Source organism: Neolamprologus brichardi, chromosome 7, assembly GCF_056152115.1.
Source record: "Neolamprologus brichardi isolate AB-2024 chromosome 7, ASM5615211v1, whole genome shotgun sequence".
NCBI lineage: Eukaryota > Metazoa > Chordata > Actinopteri > Cichliformes > Cichlidae > Neolamprologus > Neolamprologus brichardi.
The window spans coordinates 61,775,827-61,802,854 of NC_142110.1; the positions used below are offsets into that span (position 1 = coordinate 61,775,827).

Here is a 27,028-nt window from a genome sequence, read left to right on the forward strand (position 1 = left end):
AGCTCCCCGAGCCTGTCTGTCAGCGCGTGAGGCTTCACAGACTTAATTAGAACTCACACACTAATCACATTTCCCACACCGCCTCCAGCCAGCGGTGATTAGCCCCCATAACAAATGTAAATTCTGAAAAAAAAGGGGGATTTTCATTAATGGCCAGTCTTGTGTGCAAAGCAAGACCACAGATCCTATTAGCGGAATGAGGCTTGGAGGGAAAAATGGACTCTTGTATATTTCTTTAACTATATGCTGCAAAAGGGGATAATATTCTAAATGAACTCATAACACCATAATGAGCAGGAGGGCAAGCATCCCCAGAAGCATCTTCATGCTGCTGGATGAAATGTGTAAGAAGAAAGCTTATACACATGAAGTAAAGAATATTTCCCTTTCATACTCAGTTGTGCTTGAAATCCTGTAAGACGTGGGTCCTTCGAGCCTTCCTGGCAGATGTCAGTCAATACTTTAACAGCTATTATTTTAAACTGTAAAGTATTCAGTAGATACAGCATCAACAATGTCTCTTTTTCATCTTGTTGCCAAGTGAGTCATGCCAGTACGCAAGCACAAAATAAAGCTTATGGGGCAGAAATAATTTAAAAGACTGCAGTCTAGTTAAGTGATTAACTGAACTTTTCCTTTTTCCTGCTAAAACTTCTTTAAACACTAGAACTGATTCAACGAGGATCTTTTTCATATCAGTTAAAAAATAACTTAATTATTTATTTATTTTGGTCACTTAAGGACTTTTTCGAACAGGAAACTGATATATAAACACTTTTTAAAGATCAGTATCTGAAGTATTTAAACACATAGCAGACTTATTACAATAATAATATTCATCTAACATTCCATTTTGTGCCACCTTTGGATACTTTGTTACATATTCACTCTTCTGTTTGCTCTTCTTTGGTTCAATTCATGTCAGTGCTATTGTTATAGTGCCAATTCACAATAACAGTTACCTGACGATGCTTTATAATGTAAGGTAAATGACCCTTACATTGATAAAACCCTGTTTTCTACAGTCATTGGTCTCCACTGATTCCAAACGGAAAGTTTTGTCTCCATAGCACATAAATGCTGCATTATAGCTTATGATATTATAGCTTATTAATCCTCTGTTTTAAGAGTCAGCTGAGAAGCTTGAAGCTGTCCTGTAGCCATGAGCTTCAGACTGGGAGCTGGTGATTGAAGTAATTAGTCGAGTGTAGTAAAAAGACTAGAGTTATAATAAATGGACAAATGCATTACATCACATACTTCATCTCTGCTACAGAATCTGATGTCATGAAGCACTGAGCACACAGCTTTTGTGCTGATGTTAATAACAGAGCAGGTTTGGAAGTAGGAGACGCTGCTTTATATGGGATATCTAGGAGGGATTAAATGTATTACATATAATTGTATTACAGTCCTGCACTTGAATTTCAGTGAGCTCTTTACAACACTCAGTTCTTTCACAAGTGTTTGCGCAGGCAGACTGCACTTGGTTTTTGATACAGTTGTGTCAATGGGCTAGAAAACGCCTGAATTCAAAGATAAAGTGCTGGAGCCCAACACTTTTGTCCGCGTAGTGCATGTGGAATTAACTGGCCTGACTGGTCTTTCTCTAAAATCTAAAGTCATTTCATCCAGCAACATGAACATAAGTCCTAATCATAACTTTAAAATGCACTAAATGACATTTTTAATTAATTTATGGCATAAGTAGGCAAAGGAAAGTGCATATGTTTGTTTATTATTTGGTTTTAGGTACCTAGCAGCTTCATATAATATAATGATCCCCACACTGTAGTAAAAGGGGAATACCAGAGGTGTTGGTAGTTGAATATATAGCTAGTAGGTTCACCTTTTTAAAAGTATTTACATGATTCTATGCAAATTTAGAGGGTGTTGTCTTCAGGGTTCTTCAGTTTGCATTTTTGCGCTACTTTTGTAGTGTTTTTGTCCACAGGCTGGGTAGACCTATTTTCTATCAAAATTAAATTCAGTGAATAAGGATCCATGTTTACATTCACACAAACGCTTCAAACCATATTCCAGACTCATAGTCTCTCTCTCACTCTGATCGACAGCTTTATTAGTAGAGCTCTGCAAGGTTTTGCCCTCGTGGGACAATTTGCACATTACAGTGCAGTCTGCGCTGTTTGTTTGAATTTTGTTGCAATCAATCAAGACCAGTACACAACTTGAAGCTGCAGGCAAATAATTAAGATAATCCAGATAAACTGAGATGAACCACGCCATTAGCTGCAGCGCTGAGTTTGACCTGTCACATCCCCACAGAGTTGGAGCAGTAATTTTCCAGCTCCACCCTGCACACTGGTACAGTGCTGACACACTGCTGGCAGCTGACACGATTTGGAGGCAGCGTGTGAAAGTCAGCAGAGACATTCCCTCACTAACGCTGTTCCTCGGGTTTGTAAGAGTCACATTCAGTAACAGGACAGGAGGGGCACTGCTGCCCCGATATGAGCACAGGTACATGACAGTCTATAAGGGCACAGGGTGTGTGAGTGAGACAAAGACTGAGTGTGTGACAATGTGTGACAGTGTTTAAAAGTGTCAACTCAGCAGAGCTGTCCCGCTCTATTTCCTCAGCTTCTCTTTTCACCCTATAATAATCAATAACGGGCCCCAGCCTCAGTTGGCACAGCAACAATAGATAGATCAACATTACATTACAGATGAAGCCTGTCAGCAGCCGTACTGAAGAGTCAAAGCACTTCGTTCTCCTCTCTTATTCTCTTTTAGTCGCTCCCATCATCTATGCTTTTCTGTGTCCCGTTTCCACTTCCTCTCATCCCAAAGCAGAGAGAGAGCTATTTGAATCTTACGTATCTTTGAAGATGTCTTGTGTTTTGCTGTGCAGTTAAGTTGCGACTCGTTTTTACGAGCATGTGCAAATACAATCAAGCTCAGTGGTGTGTTGTTTGGCTCTTGGGCTCATTTGTATTAATATTTCAGCTCCACAGACGGCTGCACGCTGTATGTAGATGAATTATATAAGAGAGTGGAGAGGTGGGGTGGACGGAACAGCCATTTTCGCTTTATCTCAATCTGACTCTGACCTCATCTGTTTGAAGTATGTTTAAAGTGAAGGATTGAAAGAGTGTGGCGCTGCAGACAGAGAGTGTGTAGATGTGTTGATGAGGTGTGTGCTTTGTTTGGGGCTATGTTTGCCTTTATCTCACTGTTCACTGAACCTCATTATCGTTGAAAGAGGAAGAAAGTCCTTTTCTCCTTGAAACTGACTTCCATATTGATTGATTTTGGGCTGTACCCCTGTAGTAGCCTGCTTACACACGCACACGCAGACACACACAAACAATGACCAATGTGTGCAGTCACCCATGGCAAAGAAAAAATGCAATTACCCAGATGTCATCTCTAAATTTTTATTTAATAGCAGCAAAAGCTGGTGTGGCAAATAATTGCTTTGCTAGAGTGCATTGTTATATAAGTGAATACAATTCTAACCTGAGACCTCAGTACTTTAAATAAGATCAACAAACAACACATAAGGGTTAATTCATCCAATACAGTACAACCACAAGAAAGACCAGAAAACAGGAGACTAAAACAAATTGCCAAATTTGGACTGCTGAGCTTGTATTTGTCCGGCCTTTCCAGCTCTAATGAACGAGATGGTCAAGACAAGCTGGCAGGCAAAATTGTTCCAGATGAGCACAGAAAAGATTGAAAACTGCAGGTACTCCAGCCCTCTCTGATGTTACAGTGTTAAGGCCTCACAGTGTGCAAATAAAGCAGTCAGCTAAAGAAAAAACCCTCATACATCACAACCATTTAACAAGACTGCTGGTATATCTTTCAGACTATACCGTGTGATTTTTGTGTGATTAGTTAGATTTCTCTCTATGTATGATATATGTATGGTATAAAAATAATATATATATATGTATGTATATATATATATATATAGTAACTGATAATCTACAGTAAGAGATTACTAAAACCAAGTGCTTTTCATTTTTTGACAAACTTTTAAGAAACTCATTGATTTCTTCTTTAAATATTAGGAATGATATCAGAGATTGGCCTATTTATTTGTAGGCCAGTATTATATGATAAATACATTGGATAGATATGTAGTCTGCCTGCTTAGAAATATAAAACTCTTGATTAAAGTGTATAATAAATATGCCCACATTGATTTACAGGTAAAATAATTATTAAAAGTGCATCCTTAACAAGAAGAAACCACTAAATAATGCCAGTTGATAAGTCCAGTCCATAAGCTAACAGGGTTTTCCACATGCACCTGAAACAGATAAATGGTGGATTCATAGATAGTAGATGCTCGCATTGCTCTCACTAAAGACAAATTGCAGCATGCATGCAGCAAAAATATGAGTGGGAGAGAGGAAGAAAGGCATAAACTAACTATCAAATCTTAAAGGTTTGGATTCACTCAGATACTCAAGTTCGATTTTCAACAAGGACCCAGATTGAAATTTGCTGCCACTGTGATAATAATAGGGAGTACAGGGAAAACCCCAGCCACCCTGGGGCACTTACATTAGGACAGAAATGCACACCAGTGGTTGTAAAAGTATTACTATTACAGTTATTTATCTGTGATATCTGAGACTGTGGAAAGTTGAAACATTGGAATGGATGCATGGATTCAGGCTTACGTTTCCTGGATCACATTTGTTGATTCGTGCAGCTCTTGCTGAGGTAGTGCTAAATTCCTTAAAATCTTAAACCTTATAACTTCTCCTAAATGTCCACTTTACCCAATAGCAAATAATAATCTATCCCCCAAAGCACCATTTTTACCTTTTGTTCAAAGCTATGATTATTTTGTCACCACAAATTTGACTGTAAGGCCTAAAATGTTCTATTGGTCCAACAGATTGTAGATGATGTTACTAGAGCTTGGCTATGAGGCGGCTCACGAGATTCTGGAGGGCCTGAGTCCTGCGCTCAGTAGTCTTCAGCACTTCTGTGTGATTTGCTTTTTCATTGCTCTCATAATCTGTCACAACCTTGTTGGTGATGAGGGACAGGCCCAAGACACGCAAGCGACGGTCAGGAGCCACGTCCTCCTGGACACGTGTGCCACAGTGACGAGCCACCACCACCTCCGGGACAGTGCTCATGCCTAGACAGAGGGTAGAGGTTGACATTTAATTGAGTACATAAAAACATTCCTTTACATCTCAGTTAGTACTGAACCTTGAAAGAGACACGTTAAAAAGAAAAGGTGGTTTGACTTCAGCACTGTGGTATAGGTCAGTCTCCAAAGACACAGGATCCTTCATTTCACAAAATGCAACTTTACAGATATTTCTATTAGATCATCCCTGCTTAATTAATGGCTTGGCTTTCTCTTATAAATGTGTAGTTACCAACCCAAATAAGGCTAACACCTCACAGAACATGACAAACATGCCATAACAAATAGGCTTAAACTTAAGTGTAAAAGTAGTACTAAGATAGTTTTAAAAAAAATGTGATAGTGGCCCTCCTGTGAGCAGCAAAACAAGCCAATATGACTATATTATTAAAGTCATAAATAAACATAGGTATATCCAACGTTTTAGCAAACAGTTACTTATTAAGAATTCATTTGGAGTCATTTTTTTTTATTTTCATATGATGTATTTAAGATCCTTATTAACTTGTCTGCCATTTGTTGCTGGGCCTGTAGCATAAAGTGGCTAAGCATAAAGTTATGGGACAGACAAACCAATAAAGCTTTGGTGAACTACAGTTAACTGCAGAGTTGAGTGATAGTCATCTTTCAGTTTTAAATATAGTCATTCGTTCCTAAATGACGGCATCGGAAAAAGGAGAGCACATGAGAACCGTTTGGACTCAATCTACACATGTTCGTTCATTTTCTAAAAATCGCTTTGGAAAACACTATTTTACGTCATTTAACTGCTAGTAAAGGTTAGGAATAAGGTTATGGTTAGGGATAAGGTTAGGTTTAGGGCTGGAACACATGGCTGGAACGTCTATTATGGCGGGACCGTCATTTCACTGGAATTCAGCCATAACCCGGCGCGGACCATGAGAAAGCACGTCCGGCGATTTAGCTGAAAACATCGGAAGATCCGTTTTGTGGGCCATCCAAAGGTTCAGCAGTAGTGCACTCTTAGCAGCACATGTCCAGCAAAATCGCTGGACATGCTCGTAGGCAAGAAGTGAAGCAGCACATGGCGGGGAGAACAGACACAATTTTGCACCGGAGGTTTTCGGGAAGCTTTTATTTTGGTATTTCCGTTGATCCGTACAATAAATTTGCATGTTAGCCTAAATATTTAGTTTTCTGTAACATTTAGATTTAACATTTAACATTTAGATTTAACATTTAGATTTAAATATAATATTTAGATTTAACATTTAACATTTAGATTTAACTTTTAACATTTAGATTTAACATTTAGATTTAAATATAATATTTAGATTTAACATTTAACATTTAGATTTAACATTTAGATTTAAATATAATATTTAGATTTAACATTTAACATTTAGATTTAACATTTAGATTTAAATATAATATTTAGATTTAATCTTTAACATTTAGATTTAATATTTAACATTTGATGAAAAGTTACAAATATTTTACTAAATGTTGTAAAAAATTACTCGAAAAAACATGTTTTTGTAAGGTTTTGAGCTAAATGTGGAAAAATGTTGCCGTTAATTTCAGCATGTTTCACTTTACAAACGGTGCCCCATAGATACATAATAACACAAACAAAACATCAATTGCTACACGGTGAAAAAAGAGTAAGAGGGTGTATGATGTGATGTATATGATGTGAACCGGTGGTTACAAGGATGTCCGTAGAGTCTGTTTCTGAAAGACGTAGATTATGTATGAAAAAATGATCTCTGATGATAGCTGATTTTTTAAGTTGGTACTGAAAAAGCTGCACGTGAAACTGATTTAGTGATGAGGTGTTTTGTGTTGTGCCCCTTAAGCGGAGCAGTAAGTGTTGGAAAGGAGTTATTAGTTTGAATTTGAAAGTAAAATTTAATGGCATTATTATGTGTGTAAATTAAAGAAAGTCAGGGTACTCGATCCATGTGCACAGGTGGAAATGAATCATATGAGCTCTATGCTATGTTCTTGGTTCAGTAATATCTCTTGTAGTGAGGGAACAAACTGGGAGGAAGTAGCACAGTAAACTGTGAGGCAGTGTTACGGCTCCCAGTTTGATCTCCACCAAATTATTTAGAATTAGAATTTATTCGTGGATGGATCTAAAGAGCACAAGTGAATAAAACTGTAATGAAGGCAAACAATAAGCAAGTCCAATCACGTAACATAAACCTCCTTCTGTATTGTCATAACAACAAATCACAAATAACACTACTCAGATAGTTTTTCTGATTTGTTCCAGTCATAGCCTGAATCCAAACCATTTACTGTTGACTTGTAGACTCTGCATGTATAAATTATTATTTTAACCACGGAGCTGAATTATTTAAATAAGAAAACAGAGCTTGTATTTAAACCAACTTCACCTTCAAAAACACAAAAGTATTGTGCAGTATAATTGTGTGTAACTGTATACTACCACATAATGTGCAAAAACAAGTGTGGGGGAAAAAAACAGGGGAATTAGAAGAAGCGTTTTCAAGAGTGAAGAATTGCAAAGTCATTCATACTGTATGACTTTGTAAAAACTGGAGGTTATGTAATAATAACAGGAGAGCCAGGTGCCAAGTTGGTCTGTCAATGATCTGAATAAATAAGTAACAAATACAGACTCATACATAATACATAATAGATCACTAGGAGGATCAAATGAAAAATAGTATCCTTTATACAAAACAACATTTTGCATGCATAGATTTTGAAGTCATTTTTAGGTCTTTAATTTAGTTAAGCCATCTTATCTTGTGTACTTTTAAGTCTGGGCTTCAATATCGGACAAGTGAACCAGACAGGAAAACTCTGTAGTATCACATAAGCTTGTTTTTGCACTGTCCAGTGAATCAGGTGAAAACTGATGCTTTTTTCCCATATGGGAAAGAAATAGTAAAAACTTGCATAAGATGTGGCCTACTTCATATAGTGAATCATATAAGGCTTATATGATTTACTCATGAAAGTGGCCACTTTCTCATTACTTTTATATATTGTTTTAGTAAGTATCCAAAACATACAAGTCTCATTTATATAATTTTTCAAGGGATCTTATATCTGTTTTCACTCAAGACAGATACAAACTTTATAAGATTTATATATATATCTTTTGAATATGGGTTAGCTTCCACTAGTTCCAACTGTTGGGGTAATATTACTGCAGAAATTTAACTGCTGTCAGTACATCTTCAAAGTGATTCATCTCTCCGTATCCATATTTTTTAAATGTCTGTATGGTGGCTCTTGTAGATGTGCTGTTATGAAGTTTTAACCCTTTATGGTACCTTTTTAAAGGGCACTATCTGAACTGAGGATGAAGGAGCTGTACTAACCCACAGCATCAGCCCCCAGCCTCTGCAAGAGTTTGCACTCAGCAATGGTTTCATATGTTGGGCCAGCCAACATGCAGTATACCCCTTCCTGCAGGAAGCTGTCATAGCCCAGTTCCTTTGCTGTTTTTCTGGTCAGGGCTCTCAGGTCACGGTCATATGCATCTGACATGCATGGGAACCGCACTCCAAACCTGCAGGGATAATTAATGCATGAATGAGACACAAGAGTAATGTATAAGATACAGATTTTTCTTTCACTGCCCTGCCTGAGTGTTTCTGTACCTCTCATCATTGTGCCCACACAGAGGGTTCTGTCCTGCAAATCCGGGCATGTTGATGTGATCTTTAATGAGCATGATGTCTCCCACACTGTAGGTGTCATTGAGTCCTCCTGCTGCATTTGTCACAATCAGAGTGCTCACACCCAGCAGATAGAAGACTCGCACTGGGTAAGTCACCTGGAAAGATAAAAATTGTATGCTTCAGAGACAGCAGCTGTCACTCTTTTATGGTCTCAGTGTTTGTCAGTAAATTACAGAAGGGAGTTACAGGTAACCTGGGAATAATAGCAAAGCAAACAATTCATCATATGAAGCAAACATTATAAAAGTGCCAGTTTCTTTATGCACTGATGTCAGTAAGATTTTTATTACTGTAGGTTTTTGCGCATGTGTGGAACAGTCGTGGTTCTGTGCTAACCTTTATATGGCAACTGATGGCCCATAAATGACTGTTGCTACTTTTCACTGCAGTCACATTTAGAAATTGTTTTTTTTTTATTTCACATTCCCCTAGAGATTGAATTGCCTATGAAAGTGCTCTGCTAGTTAGTGCAGAAATGTTATCGAGTAGCTTGCTATCTTGATAAGGTCAGTGCTGTCACTTTGGAACATTGGTATGCTTGATATAGGATTTGCATATTATAAGCCCACAACAAACTTTGTTCCATGGACAAAATTTAAGCAGAGCCGTGTGTAATAACAGGACTGCAGAACCTCTAAAAGCAAACGAATGATATAATGTTTGGTGGAATACTTCTTCCAAAAAAACATATTCATTGTATAAGACAAAGTAATCAATTGCAGGCACTTATTATTGCTGGTGTAATGTTTACTATACTAAATGTTTAAGATGAGTGTATTGCCATGGTAACAATAGCTGATCTGCCTAACCGCAAAACAGTTGTGATAAGCGCGTCTTTAATTTGGCAGATATTCTGTCATAAAGCAAAGTACTGGAACAATTAAAATGTGCGGACAAACATCAGAGTGACACTGAGCCATGCAGTTACTGTACATGGTTAATAAAAACATCCCATCTAATGTGATCTTGGCTTTATTTTTTACAGGTTGCCAAGTAGGGCTTAAGGACCATAACACAGGACAAAGTCCAGTACATTCTGCCAGAAAAGCAAATTTGTAGTAGAAATTTTTACTTAAGCTGGCATAGGTGGGGGGTGGCATACGCAGATGATTCATCTAGAGACATTTAAAATATTGTTTGTCTATACTTCTAACTGGATATAAGAGGGCTATAAAGCATCTGACCTTCTGTTACTATAAAGAAAATGTGTCTTTATGATTCAGGGGGGTCATATGGAGAATTTTATGTGGATATGGCATGTGAAAGCGGGTAATAAAAGTCAAACCAGGATACAGTCTCCACGGGCCAAAGGGCAATCCAATGTGACACACTGGTTGGTTTTCTTACTGTGATCTCAGCACTTCAGCTGATCATTCTACAAACTTGGTAAATTGTTACCTCAAGTTGTACCTATCCTTGATCCTTGATGTCATACACCCAAATTTCCCCTTGTGGGACAATTAAAGGATTATTCTATTCTATTCTATTCTATTCTATTCTATGCAAGTGTTTATTAAAAGTCACTAGGCTATTTGGGAGAAAGTATTAACCCTCTCAAGGCAGGCGTTGTCGATTTAGGACTTGGTTCTGCATTAGCAACAAAAAGTTTAATTTGAGCCTGAGAGGGTTAATTAAACAGCTTTCTCTCATAGAATATAAGCTTTATGGAAGAAAGTCTGATTTTGACTCATCAATTTAAAGAGCAACAATCTATTTTGAAGGCAGTTTGAACTGCATGTTTTTCTCAGTGTGACTGACTATGTCAGAATTTAAACTGCTGGCTGAATTCTACAGTACAGTGCATCGTTTGCATCAGCAAGGTCTCAAGACACAGAAGCGAGTTGGGTTGTTTAATGGAAATGTTGTATTTGTTCCAGAGTTGCTCGTTTTTTCACAGCACAATAATGCTGATTCATGAGTTATGAAACTATTCTATGAAACATGATTGATACAGTCTTGAAGCCCCTGAATGTTCTGCTGAGGGAACGACTACACCATATGAATGTGAAATGAGTACACCACTTAGACTGTGTGCCAGGCCAGAGTCTCAGTCCCATATGCATATAATAACCTTTTTAATGAAAACTCTGAATGATGACTGCTTTTTATTTGTCTTGTTCTTTCGTTACTGGATTTCTTCTGTAATTTGGGATAGAAATTGTGACACAAAGCTGCTCATGAGGTAAAGCAATAACAAATAAATGTCTATCTTTGCACATTTTCACATGGAGGCCATTCAAAATGCAGTTAGATCAAACATAATCCCAGCAGAGCAGAGCATGGAAGTGGACAAATAATGGGTTACATCCCAAAGAGTAAACACCAGGTATCTGCTACTCACAGTAGCTCAAAGAAAACACCAAGCTTTGTTAACATAAGCGGAATACGCTACTAAAGCTCCCCACCCAGGACTGGTCCACACACTGACTAACCAGCTCTTCACTTGCTTATATGCTGCTCGGTGGCTGATTGCTGAATAAAGCCAGCTGTCCACTGGCTCCTCGGGAGAGCTGGGTGGAAGCTGAGCTACTGGATGAGAAAAACACACCCACACAACACACAGACTTGCTAGGGCTGTAACAAATATAAAACTCATATCAGAGACATGACTGTTTTTAGCCATACTAGCCTCACTGCTATTTAGATGATTAAAAACAGTCATGTCTCTGTATTTACAGCAGACTGAAATAGTTTAACTTTTGTTTCTGTGGAACCAGCATTTTCTTAGAACTGCAGCTATTTATAATTGTAATCCCACAACGCCAATTTAAATATTGGTAATTTATTACTTATTTTTATTGTGGAATAACTATACACTCTATATAAGCTGGCTGTAGCCAATGTGACATCAGAAAAGAAAAAGATGGTCTAATCTGGGTAATAAAAGGTACCACAAGCAGTAGATTATCTCTACATACTGCGGCTTACCGTTTGTATGTTGTAACCCTCGTAGAAATGGAATCTCCCCTGCATACAGACACACTCACAGCCATTCAGCTTGCCAAACACCAGCTGCCCTGCATGACCCTGCACTGCACAGCACACGTGTAGCATTAGCCATAGCTGGCATGAATATGCACACTGTCCAGACAGTAATAATGAGTTTTAGGAAACCGCTTACCAGTGCTGGTGGGAAAACGTGGAATATCCTCATATTTGAACACTGTCTTCTCCTCCAGCAGATCAGCTAGACCGCCCAGGCCTGAACCACAGATGATGGCCACTTTGGGATGCTGCTTTGTACGGTTAAGCAGCCAGTCCGCTGTCTCCTTATAGTCTTCATAACTGCATATGAAAGTGTTAAGGAACATAAACAATATCAAGTCAACACGTGCAGTTTTAACTGAGAATACAAAAGTAAGACATTGTTGAAAACAGAAGAACCAGCAGAACAGCTTCAACGGAAAGTTCTTTTAACTTCTATGGGCAATCATTAAAAGTCCCAAGGTACTACATTATATAAAGCCTGAACCAGTCTGTAATTCTGGTTATAAATGTGGTAGTAAAGCTATAACCTTGTTAATGTTCCCTCAATGCCTCAAGTCAAGCCTTGTTGTTAAAATACAATGACACTTCAGGCTGTGGCCTGACCCTGCTTCAGATCAAACTGAAGCAGGGGAAAGCCCAAAGACTCTAGAAATCCCATCTAAGATATATGCTATATCTGACTAGAATTAGATGTTCTTATGTTCTTCTTATCTTTCCCATATTCCACCTGTTTCTTTGCTAAAAATCTAGCATGGAATTATTTTAGCAACAGTAGAAGTTTTGGCAACTGGGATGGAGAGTTCAGTCAAAGTCATAAAATTTCCATTAAGTAAGAAAGTGGGCCAGCTGCCAAATATATCAGGGGCCTATGCATCAAAAATGTTATCCATGAGAAAGAAACTGAAAGTAACTGAATCATTATCCAGTCTGTCAGTTGCAGTTGTGGCTCTATAACTAATTCTTCAGTTGGTAATTTTCAGCTTTGTACAAGAACACCAGTCGGGAAGATTAACACATGACTATACGAACGTCTGCTGGATTAGAAGGTGGAGAATAAATGACAGCATGTCAGGTTATTTAACCATTGCATGTTTTTTTTTTTTGTTTTTTGTTTTTATCAGTGATTTATAAACCCAAGCAATGGAAACATGGAGACATCAGCAGGGGTGTATAATATGTAGCATAGCAATAAAACCATCTCTTATTAAGCAAGAACACGATGACAGCTCTCATTCCTGTAATTCTGCTGTAACCTTTTATATAAGGGGAAGTAAACTTTCCCCATAAACAAGATGAATTTACTTTTGAGTGGCAACTAGACTTACCAAATAACAATTATAAGAACTTGATGTTTAGCCATCTTTGTATGATGGTGTTAATCTGTTAGATTGTCCTGTTTTTTAAATTATATAATAACCTTACAGTTTCTACTATGTGTTAGCATATTAAAGTCATGTCAAAATGACAGCTTGTAAAAAACTGTGAAAAACTCAGTACAATCCATGTTTCATTAGCTAAACCAAATTTAGTTGCAATAAGTTAAAGTAGCTGTTTTCTGTGTCATCCTCTACACTAGCTTCTAATTTTACAGAGCAGAATCTTAAAAGCAGAACCTCTATAAAGCCTTCTGCTTTTGTAGAGCTAATAACACCTGGATGTTACTTACTTTCTTTACTCCTGTTTCAGTAGTTTTTCACAGCTACACCTAGACTTACACCTACACCTAGCAACATATAGAGTAATATGGGTAAAAAGTAAAGCCAGTACATTTTATTTCGATTTTTCTCCTACCTGCCTTTCAATTGAGCTTAATGTTTATCTAGGTTACGTTTGTCTTTGAGCTCACTTTGTGATTATGTTCAATTATATAACAGCAAGCAGGAAGTGAGTTTGTAAGGGCTCTCCTTCCCTTGAACTGGTGGGCTGGTGTCGTGTGGAGCTGTCCGTGGTGCTGCGGGAAATTTGTATTCAGGCTCTGAAGCCTGACTGCCACATATTTCTGGCATTCCAAACACAAAGTCCCGAAAACACAAAAGGCAGCTTGACTAGTCGCGGTAGTTGCTAAGCCCCAGGCTTTGAATTAGACACACAAGACAGGCCTGTAAAGTAGGCGAACATGCAACCAGTCTGACTAGATCATTACGATAGATAGCAATGACATTTGATTAACAATGCAGGTTATACTTCCCTTACGCTGTAGGTAAAGGCTTCCACCTGTCATATTACGACAAGCTCACTTCATAAGAGGAAAACCCTCATTGGCTGGTCTAATCTTCAGAAATAAGCGTCTTGTCACTTTTGCCTTCATTATACGTTTCTCAAAACGCACAAGATGCTTTATGTAAATCTTAGGATTTATTCTTTAGACCCCCTTCAACCCCGTCCACATTCCAATTAGACAGCGTAGAAGCCTTGACAATCATTAGGCTCTTTTTAACTAACATCCAGCCTTGTCATTCCTACCTGCACTGACTGCTGGAGGGGTTTGCCGCTTCCATATCCGACGATGGCGACGATAAGGTCCCGTTTAGTGTTTATTTTCACAGGTGCTTCCCGTGGATGGTACGCCAGTTAAAGCCGCCGATGGAGACTCTTCTGCCTGGGTGGACGGAGTGCGGAGGGGGTGTTGCGCGTTGACGTCAAGACATTTCGTAGGGGATGGGGCGGGGCTTACACAGAGTGCCGGTCGCACTTTGAAGAATACAAAATCCAATTTTCTAGCTGACTTGGCAATTTACTGATCCGTTTCTCATGACGAGACAAGACCGGGAACAGAGGGAGAAACAGTGAGAGGGCGACAGAGAAGAAGGGAAAGGAAAATATAAGGAAATAATAATAATAATAATAATAATAGTAATAATAAGATAAAATCTAAACAGTAATGTTGTGGATTTTTTTTGTTATTGTTTTTTACCCCACAAATATAAACAAGCATTTCAGATTACCGAGTTCCATTAAACACCAGTTCGGGGGAAACCCCGCATGTGTCTGAAGCATGCTGTACAAATACTCGCTCTGACTAACAATTCAAAGTGCTGACTCAGGGATTTGTAGAAAAGAATGAACGTGAAAACACACAAAAACCTAATACAAAGCAGTGACACAAGGCATAAGAAAAGGGGAGCAATGTACTGCATGTAATTACAGACACAGGATAAAGTAAGGTAAATACAAAGCTAGAGAAGCTTATTTGTTTAATATTTTATCTTAAAAAATCACGAGTTTACAATTAACAGGTCTAGTCATGGGTTAATGCCAACAACTCATAAACCATAAACATTCCAGAAAAAGTGAAAAATAGTTTAGTATAACATTTCAACTTAAATATGAATGCGTCCTATTTAATGCAACTTTGACTGCTTTTTCATTTATTCACATGGGAGAAGTTAGAAACAAAAACATGTCATGGTGGTGTTGTGTAGCAGGCTGGAGTTGGACCCAGATGCAAGACTCGAACACAAAAGAGATTACTGAAAGAGGCAGCTTTTATTTGCAGCAACAAAGCACTAAACTAAATACATGAAAACAAAACCTAATATTGGAAACTAAGAACTGAAAACTAGAAACGTGCAATAAAAATCTAGAAACTGGGGAGAAAGCAAGGAGAAGTCAAATGGCCAGCGTTGGTATTGGCGTGGTGTGGCGTGGTGGTAGCCCTTGGGCGGCTTGAATGGTGGCTGGTGTTGACAGGGATGGGAACCCTTGAGCAGTGCAGGATTGGGTAGTGCAGTAACCACTAGTTCAGGCAGAGACAAACTAGATGGAGCAAGGACCTCTGGTGGAGCAGAACCAGAAAGTACAAAGAGCTCTGGCTAGCTGTAGCTGTGCAGGGTACACAGCCTGTTAAGGATGCAGCAGCTAGGGCTACACAGCACATGAGGCTTCTCAGGCTCAGGCTACAATGTGGAGACAATGGTTAGCTGGGCAAGCTTGCCTGACCCCCCAGCAGAGACAGCTGAGCCCCCAGCAGAGAATGAAACGAGAACCTCCGGGGGACCAGAACAATCTAAGGCCTCAAACTCAGTCTCTGAATTCCAGTGTTGGGTAAGTTACTTTAAATTAGTAACTTAGTTACATTACTAGTTACCTCTATCAAAAGTAACTCAGTTACTTCAAGTTATTTGTTACTTTCAAAGTAACTAGTTACTAGGGAAAGTAACTTTGGTTTTACTCAGAATTCTCTTGTTAATGTGTTTCTTCCGTAACTGGATACCCAGCCAGATTGCCAGTCTTCTAGCTTGCTTACTTCCCACAGGTGCACTGTGCCACCTACCAATAGAAAGGAAAAAATAATGTGCATATTTCCACGAGAGAAATCCCACACCTGGACCATCATTGACCGCCGCCATGATTCTAGCCTACATCACAGCGTCACGTGCGCTTTTTACATCCAACACAAAAACTGCAGTCGTGGTGCTTTGATTGTACTCAGAACTCGGAAATTCTGCCTTCCGAATAGGAAGATGTAGGTAACACCAGACTGCAGATGAGCTGCATACAGGGCTGGACTGGGACAAAAAATCAGCCCGGGCATTTTGACTAGAGAACGGCCACCATTATAGGAAAAATCATAAAGCCTTTGAATGAAAACAAACGCTGTTGTGACAGCGATGTTCACCGTTTTGATGGTATATATGCATCAATCTATCAATCGTTTGTTGTAAGATTCAGATAATTATTTAATAAAAGCTAGATATTTTAAATGAGAATAAGAAAGAAAAGTATTTCTTTGTGCCCCCCTCTCCCTGTTAATGCCCTACCTGGTCCCCTTGGCAAAACTTTGCTGGACCTGCCCCTGCACAGTTACCAGCTGTCAGCTACATAAAAAAAGGATCCTGATGTTATTTGTCTCTCAGTAACAGTTTATAACTTCCCTTCAACTCATTCATGTCAAAAGCCAATCAGCTGATCATTGATGAGTTTCATGATTGAAGTAGAAACAGGAGAGGGAGGGGAGAGGATGAGAGAAGAAGAGGCAGCTGTGCAGCAAAGGCACAGAATAACTCCAGCTTTGTGTCTTTTTCATTTTAGCTGAAGTCCGGGACAAACTACGTTCCTTTTCACCTCAATGCGAAACGCATAATATTTTAAATATTAATGGATTGGATTTATATAGCGCTTTTCAAGGCACCCAAAGCGCTTTACAATTCCATTATTTATTCACTCTCACACACTGGTAGAAGCAAGCTACAGTTGTAGCCACAGCTGCCTTGGGGCAGACTGACAGAAGCGAGGCTGCCATATCGCGCCATCGGCCCCTCTGGCCAACACCAGTAGGCGGTAGGGTAAAATGTCTTGCCCAAGGACACAACGACCAGGACAGAGAGCCCGGGGATCGAACCAACAACCTTCCGGTTACAGATGCGCTTCCCAACCTCCTGCGCCAAGGTCGACCCAGTCATACGGTCGTATTCTCTGAATACAAGACAATTCCGTTTTTACGGGATGGTTGGAAACTCTACTAACTAACCTTATGAACAAAATAAAGTTCAACATCAGTAACATCATAGCACCCACCCAGCTGTATAGAAACTCGTCATGCTAGCAAAGTACCCAGTACGAAAAAGTCAGCATAACGAAAATAAACTCCACCTAAACCTAGTTTATATCTGACCCAGACAGACTGCAGGTCATAACTTCTTACCTGAAGTTCAGTTCACCTGACACTCGGACCCCTCGGGTCTCTGCTCCTCCTGCCTCCCCTTTCCCTCATCCACCTGCTGGCCTCCACCACTTGCTAATGAATCTGTCGAAGCTCCGCGATAGCCACCACAAGAAGTAATGAATAACGAGCCTATCTAAATCCCAGTAATGATTAACGCGTTCCTGATTTTGGCATAACTAGTTACCGTGCTCGTTACCACAATAATAACGTAGTTACTGTAACGCGTTACTTAATAACGCGTTAGTCCCAACACTGCTGAATTCCGCCTGGGCAAAGATTCAATTTGTAATTGGCCCAGTTTAGCTGCACAACAGTTCCAGAAAAACTGTTATTATCCGGAAGTGGGTAACAAAGCCTTGGAATAAACAATCTCAAGGCCCTCATCCATTAGCAGCTAGTCGGATCGACTCACCCCCTCATCACCACAACTTGGCTTGGATCGACTGGTTTCCCATTACAACCTAGTACTACCTTGTGTGCATGCTTGTCAACATAGCAATGCATCTGCACGTCCCACGACGTCAATAATGTGCGATACGAAGACTAAAGGTGGACATTTAGGCAAGAATTTACCTGCTGCTTGGTCTGTGGCTTTTCGTCAGACTCAAGGATCACTGCATTTTTTTTGGGAGCTATTTCCCTCGTTGCTGGGTTTCAAAGATGATGGTTTTGACTTTCGTGAATGAGAAGCTCTCATGACTCATTGAGTGACACTACTGACCAGCCAATCAGTGTCATGCAGTGTGACGACGTCACATTTTAGTACCTGCTCGGATTGTTTGGAACCCCGGCTGAGTAGGTACTGAAAAAGTACCGGGTACCAGGTACTATGACCTAATAGAAAACGGTGGTAAACTGTGCCAAGTCAATGCGCGCAGGTACTAACAGAAAAGGGGCTATAAAGTTTCCAGGCTCGGGAGGAGAGTGAAGAAAACAGTCTTCTAAATTCTCTGAGCTGGAGTTACCAGTCTCTGTAGTAATACTTCCAGGCTTGGAAGGAGCATGATGAAAACTTTTTTTTTTAATTGAGGAAAAGGCATCAGAATAAACAGTCTTAGAATCTAAACACTCAGACTCAGGACAGCTTAGTCTTTTAAAAAAAAACTTGGGACCTGGAGGAGGAGAGACATGGAAAATTTCTTCCGCTGCTGCAGCTGCAGTGATGTAGAAGACTCCTGCTGCTGTGGTGACGTAGTAATGGAGGAATTAAGCTGCAGTGCCGTGGAAGAGGAGGACCAATGACCTGGGCCAGCTCTCAGTGCCTCCTTAGCCTGAGTCAGGGAACAGCCAAAATCCTAAGCTATACATGTAAACAAAACCTAACATTGATTGGAAACTGAGAACTGAAAACTAGAAACCAGGATCAGGAACTGGGGAAAGCTAAGCTAAAAAAGCTAAGAGAAGAGAGGGACACAAGGACAGCAGGGGAATACACAGCAATGTGAGACAACACAACAACAGGCAGAGGAAGACGGTGGACTAAATACAAAAAGACATGACAGGGAGGAAGCAAAACTGAATACAACAAACACAGGACATGGGACTATCAAAATAAAACAGGAAACATGCACACACACTAAGACGTGGGGTTGACACTGGGACTGGGGACGAGACAGACATGGGGACATATGTCCTCTGCCAACTGGGGAGACAGAAAGGAAACACGGAAATCAGACACAGGAGATAAACGAACATGAAGACAAGGGAGACTAAACATGAAATGAGGAAAACAGGGGAGGAACAGTATCAAAAACCTAAAGACTAGAACTATAAATATAACCTGAGCAGATAGTAACTAAGAAAATTAGAAATACAAATGTTTAAACTGGAAACTTAAACAAAAGCCTAAGACTTAGAAATGCTGGATGATCAAAGTGTCTCATCAGTTTAGATATGTACTGTAAGTCATGAGTAATCAGTCAGGGGGGATAAAGTGGACCTGCAGATTTAATTGGAGCTTCCTGCCCTTTAATCGTGCTCACTGGGCTTTCAAATTCCTTTTGTGTCTCATATGCCTGCACAATAACCCTCTTGAACACAGAGTGCTCAGCTGATGTTTGGTTTTAATGGATGTGGTGGTGACTGCTTGTGTGTCTGTGTGTAAGAGAGCAGGATTTTGTATTTAATACATAGTATAAGACATATAATCAGAATTATTTTATTGTATCTGTGGGTTATAGAGATACATAATTTCTTTCCCCTTTGAAAAATTTTCAGACGCAGTGAACCAAGCCGTACTCTGTGAAACAGGGCAAAGTAGGCTTCTTTAATTAAACTCAAGATCAAATTCAACACACTTCTTAAGTCTTCAAATAGCTTAAGTTCAGATAGCATGTTAAAGTTTAAACAGTACATCTTAAAGTTCTGTATTTTTATATATATGAAAGGCCTGTATAGCTGTTTGGTATAGTACTTGCACAACACGAGTGTTTGGTGATTTCTGTGCGCATTTTTCTTAGTAATATTTGTTGTTGTTGTTTCTTCTTTCTGGATGAAAGAGGGAAGTTAAAAAAAATCGAGGCAGTGTGCAAAAACGTTTCAGTTCTCTTATTTGAAGAAATATTAAAATGATGTTAATCAAAAACACATCAACAATCAAAAATTACGTCTTTAAAAACATTTTGAAATAGACCATTCAGCATTATATCAACTTTCAACTGTTAGGGCTTTGAGCCAATCAGCAAAGAGTATATTGGGACGCTGTAGAGTACGTTGCCAGGCAATGAACCAGACAACCATCCTTTTTGTGCCTGATGGAGGGAAAGCTTTGTGTAAAATGAAAAGTTCTTGAAACGTTTAACCTGACCCATTCAACCTGACCAGGCATAAAGGGAAACTCACACAATATAAACACATGGGGAACACAGCTGGGACTAAACACACTGAACACAGGATGAGAGGGACTGTCAAAATAAAACAGGAAACACTGAGGGAGAACACACATGGATACACATGACAGACAGGGGAGACATGGGAACAGAAAAGGGAGACGAGAGACGAAGAAAGAGAAAGTGAGCTAGAGAAATGGAGGGAAACACAGACATGACTGAGGAAACATACACAAAGGACATAACAGACTCTCAGATGAGACACAGGAATGAGCCAGAGGCAAGAAAACATGAACTAGAAATATAAAAAAGACTAAACTCCGTACTAACTGTAAAAACTTGAACTTAAACATCTCCAAAAATGCAGCAAAAAGCAATCATAAATACAAAATAAACTCACTGTCAGGCTGGACCAACGACCCAGCAACCTGACAGTGTCTGTTTTCTTCTTAATTCTTCAGCTTCGCCTTAAATCACCACTTAGACCTTTGAAACCTGGACACAGCTGAGCCTTTCAACAGGTCAATAATTGCTGAAGTCCTGATTTCAACTCTATTGAATATTTGCAGATTACACTGAAAATCTGTGTCCATGCCAGGAAACAACCAGTTGAAATCAACTCTTCTGCCAAGAAGAACGATCAAATATCCAGAGGTTTGCTGATGAGGATAAAAGTGTCTGGTTTTAGGTGCCACTTTGGTAAGGGACATTTCACGAAATATTAGTCAGACTGTATGTATATTTGTATACTTTTGACCCTGTATGGATTAGAGAAAATCAATATAAGGAAAAATTAGAGAAAAGTACATTCAAACTTGTGCACCTAAGTTTTGTTTTTTTTAAAAAAAAAGATTTTATAGTGTACTATACAGTCATTCCACCCCAGAAAAAGATCAGTTCAAAGAAATCCTTAAAAGCTCAAAACTACAGTGACATTCATGTCCATGATGAGTGTATAGACACTTCTCAACCCACTTCTAAACATGACTGTAATTAAATAATTTTGGTTTAAACAGAATCTGTTTTGAGTTCTTTTAAATGTAGTAACTGGATCCTAACGGTGTCACAGCAATATTGCACCTCAGATAATAGAGAGCAAACTTTTTTTTTAATACACCTGTGTTTTGTCTATTTTTTAATGGTCCAGCTAAAATCTCATTAAACAGTCAAGAGATGAGAAAACATCACGCTGGGAAAGCATTGCATTTTTGTGTTCTGAACCAAGTCTGAAATTGAATATAAAACTTTACATTACTGCACCGTAAGGAAGTATAAAAGGAAACACAAGTGAATGTGATCTTTACACAGTTTTAGCCTTTTAGGAACACAGAGTGATGTTGTTTGAAGTGAGTCATGATTTTTCTTCTTTCCAGTGTAGCCATTAGTATAAACTGGGTGTCCAGTTTATCTGTCCATGACTTCTCTTCTCTTTCCTGTCTTGCAGGTTTACTACAAAACTTTTTTCAAAATGAGTGCTATTCAGATTAAGAAAAAGGCATCCTTGCTTTGCCGTGATAAACATTCGAAGGAGAGCAAATGAAGAAGGGTGAGAGTAATATGTTCTTTTTGGCTTTTTTCCCTGTGAACTAATATAGTCTGCCAGTTCTACACTGTAAAAAAAATCCGTAAAAATACAGTACAATCTACTGTATAAACGTGAAGAAATTTTCCGTATTAGTCATTTACAGGTATTTTTCTGTATTTCTCAACTACTGCAATGCATTGTGGTAAAAAGAACCCGAAAAGGAGGGAAAAGTAAGCGCAAGAGCAGCCATTAGGCTTATTTCAGGCTTCATCTGGATTTTGGACTCTGAAGTTGGAGAAACTGCCTTCAAATTTCTGTGGTAAGTATTAAAACTCATGTTTCCTTTTATTAAAATAATGTTTTTCAAAAGACTCCGCGTTTTTATTTAGAAAGAATTGTTAATTTAATTGTTAACTGGTTTTGGCTGTCTCCAGACAAGTCAGGAATATTTTGCTGACTCATTTTTTAAAATAATTGTTATTTAGGTTTAACATGACTTACGCTTTCCATTTTAGTTAATGTTAAAATAATTTTACTGTGATACCACCAGTTTTGCCCTTCAGTGGCCGAACCAGTTTTCATAAATATTATAGTTAGCTGTCTGTGTCTCTCTGGGTATTACACAGCTGTGACTGCTAACTAGCTAATTAGCAAAAGTCAGCGATGTGGATAACTGGGAAAAGAGAGAACTTCATGGTTCTAGAAATTATTCTAGGACTCTAATAAGTACTGTATCAATACCTGTGTTTTACAGTTGGCTCTACTATACACTTTAAAGGGTTTCAGGCAAAGTTACACTAACCCTAGTTTAAGCCTCAGACCTTTCTGGCTGACGCTAGCAAATGCTAATGTTAGCCTCTGATTTGGGCTGCTAAAGTAAAGACTTTTAGCTAGCTGACCAGCATAGATTATTTCGGTGGTTAAATGACTGTAGTGGTAATATTATTGAAAGTATAGTTTCACCTCAGCACATTTACAATTATGTCTATTTTGTAGCACATAGAAATGTTTAGTTAATATTAATATTTACAGACAGACACATTTTCCCTGTAACTGTGTTTTTACTCCAACATTTGTTGAAAATGTAATTTATGAAATACTGAGCAGCATTTCTAGTATGTGGAATATTTTTGTCACCCCACTGTGCTAATGTGATTAAATACTAATAATTATTACTAAAGAAATTCAATAATAAATCAATAATAACTATTTCTTGATTGAACTATAATGTAAGCGCAGTGCTGGTGTGCAGGGGCTTTATATGCCTTGTGGGGGATGCTGACATATTATAAACTGTTGTGTCTATATCAAGCTTTTAGCCAAATATAAGCAGAGATATTTGTATCTTTCTTAAAAATCCAGATCCTTACAGATTATTTGAGAAATAGATCAACAGCTATCACTACTTGAAGCACTCTAAGTCCTGCAGTGGGAAAATATCCCTTATTTCACCTTTGATCACACACTTTGGTTTTCCAGTGCAGAGCAATGGTCAAGAAAAGGAAAGACTTCCCTGAGTGGAAAAAAAAGATGAAGATACAAGCTGGTGATGATCCAGAGCAGCTGGTCTCAGGAAATGAAGAAAAACCCTGATCACCATCTCTACAGAAACAAGGTGAGTTTAATGTTGTGGTTGATTTAGTTTTTCAAGGTATGTATGTCACTTTGATTATAAACTGCTTTTGTTGCAATAGAATGGTGTTATGTGTATGCAACTCTACGTGAATTATAATCCTTTGTAGGGCTGTGTGATATCACCAAAATCTCACATCCCATTGTAAGACATCTCTCCTGATAATGATATATATCACAAAATAGTGCATTTTCTGTAAATTATGTGATTCTCGGGCAACTCAACTTATGTGAAGTGTTTTCAGTTGGGCGTCGTGTACCTGGAGTCGAGTGTTTTGACCGATGCGTGAAACTATACATTTTTAGACATGAGTTTAAACGGCCGCCATTTTCTTTCTGAGTATTTATTACACGGCGTGCTGCAAGGAAAAGCCTGTTCTAACGTTTGAGTCTAAGGATTACTTTGAGCACCTGACAGCTCTTTTTTGCTTTTCATTCGTAAACTCTCTTGAAACTCTTTCACGTGATTCTTGTGTAGGTGGTTAAACAGGTTTGTCGTGTTTGAGTGGTGGTGGGGACCAGTTTGTGGCATAATTTGCATAGTACAGTTTTCTGGGGCGTGTCAGACTTTTCATAACCAAACCATGTCCATGCTACAGAGGTAGCTCCTCGTTTAACAATAAGGTCCTTGATTTCTTTTGACTGGTCCTTCTGTTTGGAGCTAGTTGGTTCTGCCTCATTCTTGCTGGCCATGCTGGTATTCTCTGTGCCTTCATCTTTGTGATGACTGTAAGCGCCATTTATAGTCACTTCATGTTTTTATTTTAGGTCATTTGTTTGATGCATATTCTGTAATTTTATGTTTGAGAATAATGTATATCATTTCAGTCTCAACAGAAACTTGAGCTTTATTGTGAAAGGTTTATGTGGAAAATAAACAAGCGGAGGGCGGAGCCACATAATGGTTTTACCGTCATTGTTGGTAACGAAAGTACGCGTAAAAGCAGTCACTTGTCCGTCCATAGTGTGGTTATTGTAAGTATAAGAGAAAGAGAGAACTTTAAGAAATAATATAGCAACTACAGTGACATTCAAAATCATGAAAAAAATATTGCCGTAAACAGTTTATTTTGCAACACCACAAAACAAACAATAGTGTATAATATGAAACCATAGACATTTTTATATCGTCATCTGATATATATTGTCATATCGCACAGCCCTAATAATTTTTTTGTTTGTTGTTTATGTTCTAGGTAAAAAAAATTATAAAAATACAAACTTTTTAAAAATGTCTTGTTGTTTCTCTTTTTTTCCTCAGAATAAATTGCGACTAGTCTCAATGGCTGACATGGAGGAGCAACACAGCGACACGTTAACCCCGACTGCTGCAGTTCCTGTTCATACAGGAACTGCAGCAGTCAGGGTTACACTCGACTGAGCAACTCTGAAAATCCAAGGAAAAGCTGAGTGTATTTTATTTAAAGCTCAGTTGGACCTTGATGTACTAACATGCAGGCTGCATTCAGGACTTTGTCACACTGGTATATGAAGAATGGTAACAAGACTTTGTAGTAATTTGTCTTACTATTGTCTTATTTGTTGTGATTTAGGGTCTGTGCGCACAAGCAGAGGTTTTTGTTTGTAACCGTAACCTTGTTTTCAGAGCCTGGTCTAACATTTAATGGTCATGAAATATGTCAGACTTTTTCTCTACTTAAACAGCTAGAAGAATTTGAACACCGTGGAGAAAAAGGTGTGCATTAAGGATTTTGAACTATGATGTTTAAGTGTTGTCACTGCTGAGGATTCGTGGACACAGATCCTTATTTACTACGCTGCTGTTTACAGTTTAACTTTTCATCAGAACAAGCACTTCTAATTGTACTTTGCTCCTCACTGACAAAACAAGTCCAGTAACTTGTAACAAGTACACTTTTATCTTTACGTTTGGGACAGTAATCTGTCCTAATTTATTTTGTGTTTCAGTTATCATATGGGGAAAAGTCCTGTGGTTATCCATCCGTCCTGTTCGAATAAACCCAAAGTTCAGGAACATCTTCTTTAGATCTGTTCAGTTTTATTCATGTGGCACCACTTAAACAGTCAACAAATTTTGACTCAAGTATGTTATATTGTAAGGTAAAGACCCCAAAGAGTTAATCTCAGACAAATGTTCACACAAATGTGAATTGCATTCACTTCATTAATGAAGTGAATGTAATTCAGTAATCAAATGTGTTTGGCTATAACTGACTACATGTGTATACTGTATCATAAGTGGACAGACTTGGGTGTAAACCACACCTTAACCATTTGGCTGAGGCAAAACTACCACAAGGCAGTGATTCTAACTAAAAGGTACTCTGGATATTATTAAATGTGAACATATCGTTAAATATGACATTTTTTGTTTGTCAGGTGTCCTGTTTGAAGAAAACACTTGGTAGCCACTTGAATGAATGTAAATAAACACATTTACACGAGGGCAACCTGATTTCAAGGAAATAAAAATGCTCAAATTTGAAAGCTTGTGAAAGCTTATTTTGTTCATGTATCAGCTGTTTAGTCATTTTATGACAAGATGGATGCTGTCCTTATATTTTAGTATAGTGTTTGAGATAAGGAGAATAAAAGAATATTTAACATTAATTGTACCAATGTTGTTGTGTATGAAGCACAAATTAATTTAAGTTTTAATTTATGAATTTTTGAGCACACTCTGTTGTAATTGCATAGAAATGTACGTTTAAGGATATAAAGAACTATATTTAATGAGTTACAGTGAAAAGAAGTGCTTGGAAATAGTAATATAAACAGAAATTTCAATTTTTCTATTAACGGAAAATATCAGTTAATGATACAGAAAATATACTGTGAATAAACGAAATTTTCCGTTTTATAGCTGAAGGAAATGTCCATAAATAGTACAGAGAGTATACTGTAAATCTACAGAATTTTCCGTTTTATTATTTACAGAAATGTCCGTCAAACCTCCGTAAAAAAACAGAAAATGTACTGGCAGAAAATTACCAGGACATTTTCCGTTTTTCTACGGAATATTTTTTTACAGTGTATTATGAAAGTTATGGTAATATCACCGCATGCAAGTGACATAGAATTGAAGGCACTACAGCAACTTTGTGAGCCAGATTTGTCTCATGAATTAACAGGGGCCCATTTTCCTCTGAGCTACATTTTGAACATCGTTTCATCTTTTTAAAAATCGTGTTTCAAATAACAGATTGTCTGAATAATTACTCTCTCTTCTTTTATGGAAGAAAAATCAATACCTGACTGCAATGAGGTTTTTTTGTATTTACCTCAACTCAGCAATTTTAGTGCCACTGCTTTATTTCCTCCAGCGTTACTTACAACGTTTTTCAATGCCACATGAAATTTAAGACTTATCTGCTTACTTGTTCAGATTTTTAAAATTCAAAAATTGCTTCATAAAGTAAAATTTAATATTTTTCTGGAGAATTTCCACACATAGCGGAGCCATCTCCATTCACCATGGAAATATATGTAGTTAAAGCACCAAAACATTAGAACATTACTTTTGTTAAATGTACTTTTTCTGAAATATTTAACAATTTATGACAAAAATCGGTCAGAATT

At 38.3% G+C, this 27,028-nt stretch overlaps 1 protein-coding gene and 1 long non-coding RNA gene across 2 annotated transcripts; one reads left to right on the plus strand and one right to left on the minus strand.

The window, feature by feature from the left end:
• Positions 1–3,390: 3,390 nt before the first annotated feature.
• Positions 3,391–14,421, minus strand: pnp6 (purine nucleoside phosphorylase 6). The gene is made up of 6 exons (XM_006797406.2): positions 14,281–14,421; positions 11,951–12,114; positions 11,758–11,861; positions 8,749–8,924; positions 8,467–8,657; positions 3,391–5,128 (listed from the first exon to the last, which is right to left on the minus strand). Exons 1-6 carry the CDS (start codon positions 14,313–14,315, stop codon positions 4,896–4,898), a joined length of 903 nt encoding a protein of 300 aa, XP_006797469.1. The 5' UTR covers positions 14,316–14,421; the 3' UTR covers positions 3,391–4,895.
• A 7,590-nt stretch (positions 14,422–22,011) lies between these two features.
• Positions 22,012–26,093, plus strand: LOC148102274 (uncharacterized). The gene is made up of 3 exons (XR_015719316.1): positions 22,012–22,154; positions 23,315–23,450; positions 24,729–26,093. It is a non-coding gene; the product is annotated as an uncharacterized LOC148102274 (long non-coding RNA).
• Positions 26,094–27,028: the final 935 nt, after the last annotated feature.